The sequence below is a fragment of the Alligator sinensis genome, unplaced genomic scaffold (assembly GCF_000455745.1).
Source record: "Alligator sinensis unplaced genomic scaffold, ASM45574v1 scaffold1456_1, whole genome shotgun sequence".
Taxonomy (NCBI): Eukaryota; Metazoa; Chordata; order Crocodylia; family Alligatoridae; genus Alligator; species Alligator sinensis.
In genome coordinates this window covers 154,542-159,338 of record NW_005842763.1, presented here as the reverse complement: position 1 = coordinate 159,338, position 4,797 = coordinate 154,542, and the positions used below count along the sequence as shown (strand labels likewise).

Sequence of the window (4,797 nt, the reverse complement as noted above, 5' to 3'; positions counted from 1 at the left end):
ATTCCTGGCTTTGGCTGCAGAGACTTCATTACTCCCTTTAATAAAGGGAGGCTGCACACATAGTTGACAGTCATGTGCCATACTCCCAGCACCCAGTGACTCAGTAGTGTTGTTGCTAAAAATATGAGCCTTTACTTAGTTGTGGTACAAGATGTGAATGCCAGTGTTCTGTAAACAACATGCAGGTATTATTTCTTTACCTTTGCATTTGTATCCTTGTTTGATTATGCCCCAGAGCTGCAATGAAAGACAAAATAACGTCAAGGAATCAGAAAAGAAAGCCAGAAGGAATGAAGGAAGCCCCAGTGGCTACAAAAGCACAAACAGGATACAACAGCTCTCAACACCCTTCCTTTTAGGTAGACCTCCCCTACCAGTTGTGATGATCAAACTGGTGCAGCTTCCCTCCCTCATTCCTACCACCTGCAATGGAGCTGGCAGGGGAGAGGGGGCACAGAAGATGGATGAAAGGGATGAAAAACTGCTACCAAGCCAGTTTGAGGAAGCCAATCAGTGCACACTGGCTGCATCCACACAAGACGCTGACAGTGCAGTCATTACTACATGAACAAGTACTAAACAACTGTGCAGTAACTGGAGTTGCTGAGCAGTAGCACGGCCGAACAGCTTTTTTTGTGACACTGACTGTGCAGTAGCTTGTGACTACTGCGCAGTAGTGTCACATCACGTTTCTTGCCATGTGACGCTACTGTACAGTAGTCATTGGCTACTGTGCATTTAGTGTCTTGTGTAGATGCAGCCACTGTGACCCCATTGGCTCATGAAACTGATCTGTCTATGCATTTCTAACATATCTGTACCTGGATGGCATGTGGTACTGAAGTATGTCTGGGTGAACTAATGTTGGGGTTAAAAATTAGGTCCTCGTTTACAATAGCAACCCCAGAAATCTGTTACCTAGACATTTAAAGAAGGATGCGATGTTCCACATCCAGAAGGTTGCAGGAACTTAGGAACTTACAAGCAGAGAGCCATTCCAAGAGACAGGAGAGTAGAAAGCCAGGGGCAATTGTCCCAGGCTCTGGTCTGAGGGAAGTAGGGGAGGGGGGGACCTCATGTTGCATTCAGTATACATCTTTTGCCCTGAGATCAGCAAACCCTGCCCCACAACACCCCAAATTAGGATGCACATATTAAGTGGAGAAGATGATTTTCTGTCTGGGATAGATGCACCCTGCTTTGATTCCTGCACTACAGGGCAGTAGCAATGACACAGCTACTCAGGTAGCTGAGGGAGTCTATTAACCCCAGCTGCAGACCAGTTGCATTTATATCAGCAGGATAGCACATTCTCAAGAGGCAGCTGCTTCTGGAGGTGATATTGCAATTCCTCTGAGGAGCTAGCAGGGGGCCAGTGCTGTGATACTAGTACAACTCCATTGAAACCTGGTGTGTCATTTTGACAGACCATGAGATGGTTTTGAAGGGTGGAAAACAACTTGTACTGGGGGGGGAGAGAGCATATGTGTGTAAGACTGGTGGCACAGCAAGCAAAGAAACAGCAGGTAGGGTGGGAAAGTTAGAGGGTTTAAGAAACACTGAAAAGGGAGGGGCAGATATGTACAAGTTGGGAAATTGTAAAAAGAAGCAAGATGAAGGGTGCAGACAAGATAGGGAAGGGATCTACAAAGGAACGGGGGTATGAAGCAGAGCATAGCATAGCAAACAAGTTGGAAAGAAGGTTAGTAAAAGTACAAAAGAAGGGACAACGGCAGCTGTCAGGGTGCATGATTAATTTAGTCCATATCTTTTTTCATTATTTCTATACAGAACACACTTGATTTACATGGCTAGGTAGTGACAGTTGTACCTATCTGCATTAGTTTGACAATTGACACTAGAACTGATAATGCTGCATTAGTTTAAGTAACTTTACTAGACTCTTTTGCTGCTCCCTGCTTATGATTCCTCATAAGAGCAGTTTTCCTCTATTAAACTTTGAAATACCCTATTTTTCTCACATACAATATGCACCAAAATATAATAGGCACCTAGCTTTTGAAAGCTAGAATGAAGTAACAAATATTTTCCCAGATATTATGGCTATGTAGAGCATTGATGGGGCCTAATCTTCAGCTGAGTCACCCTCCCTTTTCTGCTTAACAAAAGCTGAAACCCTAGCTGCTGCTGGAGACTATCCTTGGGTAGATCTATGATTTTGAAAAGAGCTAAAGAGTCTCCAGGGCTGTGAATTTGGGTGAGAGACCAGGAGCAACTAGCAGACAGCAAAACTGCCTGCTGCCCCCTAACTTAAACTAGTTGTGCATTCAGTGGAAGTATATGAATTCACAGATTATGCAGTCAGAAGCGATCATGGTGATCACTTTGCATGACCTCCTCTATGACACAGGCCATAGGACTTCCCTGAATTAATTCTTGTTTGAGCTACAGCATAACTTTTAGAAAATAAATTGATTTTAAAATTTCTAACAGTTCCCACTATGTTCATGCAACATAGATTATAATTTTGATCAGTAATGGCCGTATGCCATTAGATTTTAGCTTGACCTTTAACATTAACTTCCATCTAATATTTGATATTTTACTGTGTAGTGCTGACCCTTAACTGTCATTTCAGTTCAGCCTTACGTATATCAGTGCACATTATTTTGACTATGAATCACTGCATCCATTCTAAACTATGCCCTACCCTTGGGTGAACAGAATTGAAATGCAGAACTAATGTATGATGAGTTTTTTAAATCCAACTTCTTTTGCTCTCACGTACAATCAGCCCAATCTATCCCCAGCATAATACCAGCAGATTTAGTGATTTTGCATGAAAGATTAATTTGACCTTTTCTTTATCTACTTTACAACCTCTAATAGGTTTTTTTCTTGGACAGCATATGAAAAATAAAAAAATGTAGTTTAGCAAAATAGTACATTCATCCAGAGCAGGAAAGTGATAAAATCGTTGCCCCAAACTCATTATGCAATTGCTTTGAAGTCTCAGCAACTCTCAGGATCAGGCTCCAAGGTGATGTCAACAGAAGGGCAAGAAATCAATCCCCAAAGAACTATAGTGCCCTCTTCACAGCTAGGGACAGACATTACACATAAACTGGTAAAGTGATCAGAAACTGGTTTAAACCTGTAATAGAACAGATGCTCAATTCACATAAACCAGTTTGAGAATGGCTGAAACCTGTTTGAAATAAACCTGGTTGAATGTAGTATCAGGCTTAACTGCTTTGGCTCAGATTGGTTTATACAATGTCTGTCCCCAACCCCTTGCTGGTTTAAGATAAACCAGACACCCCAGCATCCCAGCATGCTCTCTGGGTTGGGTGAGGATCTCTGCTCCACAGCAGAGCTGGCCCCTCCCCTCTGCTCCCTGGCTGGAGCTCCAGAGACCGTGGGCTGCTCCCCACCTCCCCTCACCACTCACTGCCAAGCAGGAATTCCCCCGTCCCCTCGCCTTGCTGAGGAGGTGTCTGTGTATTAGCTAGCAGACCACATATTGGCTACAGTCAGTGCTGAATCAACAGATAGAATCAACAAGTAGGTAATGTCTCTCTGTTATTTTCTTAACTGGGTGATAAACACTGTTATCAATTCCCTGCTGGGCTAATCACAGCGTCCTGTCTGAGCCTGGCCACACCTCCCTCAGTTCAGTGCTGTGGAAAGAAGGGAGGGCTACTCTAGTGCCCCCCAGCTTCTAGCCTGAGCCACTGCAGGCATGTGCCAGCATTTCTGGGATGTCTGTCTGGTTACAAAACTGATTTAGCCTAGCAAGGTTATATTAACCTGCAAAGATTGAATCAATTCAGGATCAGGCTTTTTGAATGTCTGTCCCTAGCCCATGTGTTTAAATGTTCTTCTGTTCTGACCTCCCAAATAACACAGGTTATTTCACCCACGTGCTCCCATATTGAGCAGAATAGTCTATGCTTTACACAAGCAAGGCTTCTATTAACTATTGCAGCAGCAGGTACTCACACATGTTAAGCAGTTTTCACATCTTTAACAGAATACATGGGAAATATATTGCCTCACTGTCCTCTAGCATGGCTTGACTATTTTGATTAAAACAAAGGAGCAAACCCTTTCTATTTAGCTTACATATATATTGATCTCTAGTAACAGGTATGCAACAGAAAGAGATCTCTTGGCATTAAATGCTTTAATTTTTGTGTCAGACATATGGCCCACAGAGAAGATCCAGTCTGCATGATGCATTTATCTGACCCATGGGTTGTTTGCCATATAAACTGCCATTTAAAAGAAAGGTCCCTAGTCCTTAGAAGGCAAAGAAAACCTTCTGAATGCAATTCAAGTGTAACTAATGCACTCATATCTTCCTGACCCTGCCTGAAACAATAGCTCTGAGAAGCGTGATCTCTACTGCCATGAATCTGCCTGGAAGTGTCAGTCTTAAAATGCTGACACACTTCAGTCTCAACCTTAACTATTGCATTGCCTACCATTTGGGCATGTTTTACAGGGTTTAGTGGGAGTGAAGTGCTTTGAGAGGCAGGAATTGAGAACTGCTACTGTGAAGGAAATGCAGAGGGAAGAAGTGAGGGGAGGGAGGTGGAGCTGAAAAGGAGGAAAAGAAAAGCAAACAAATGGTAGAAGTGATGGCTCAGAAAGAGGGCGGATTTTCTTTAGGGAGCAACACTGCAAGTGATATACCTCAGAAAGCAAACTATTCCTGATCATTTTGCCAGATGCCATGGACATCAGTGAGAACTGCAGTGGTGATGATAAAGTCCCAATTTTACGCTCTTAAACATAGGCCATAAATAAAGATGGAATGGAGACCTCTGCCCT

At 43.1% G+C, this 4,797-nt stretch overlaps 1 protein-coding gene across 10 annotated transcripts in view; it reads right to left on the bottom strand.

The window, feature by feature from the left end:
* Positions 1-4,797, bottom strand: part of RASGRP3 (RAS guanyl releasing protein 3) — a 114,035-nt gene that overhangs the window by 5,470 nt on the left and 103,768 nt on the right. For all 10 annotated transcript variants that reach the window (XM_025216744.1, XM_025216748.1, XM_025216751.1 and 7 more), the window contains one exon: positions 201-237. In XM_025216744.1, the coding sequence (XP_025072529.1) occupies positions 201-237 (37 nt within the window). The remainder of the gene's footprint in view (positions 1-200; positions 238-4,797) is intronic.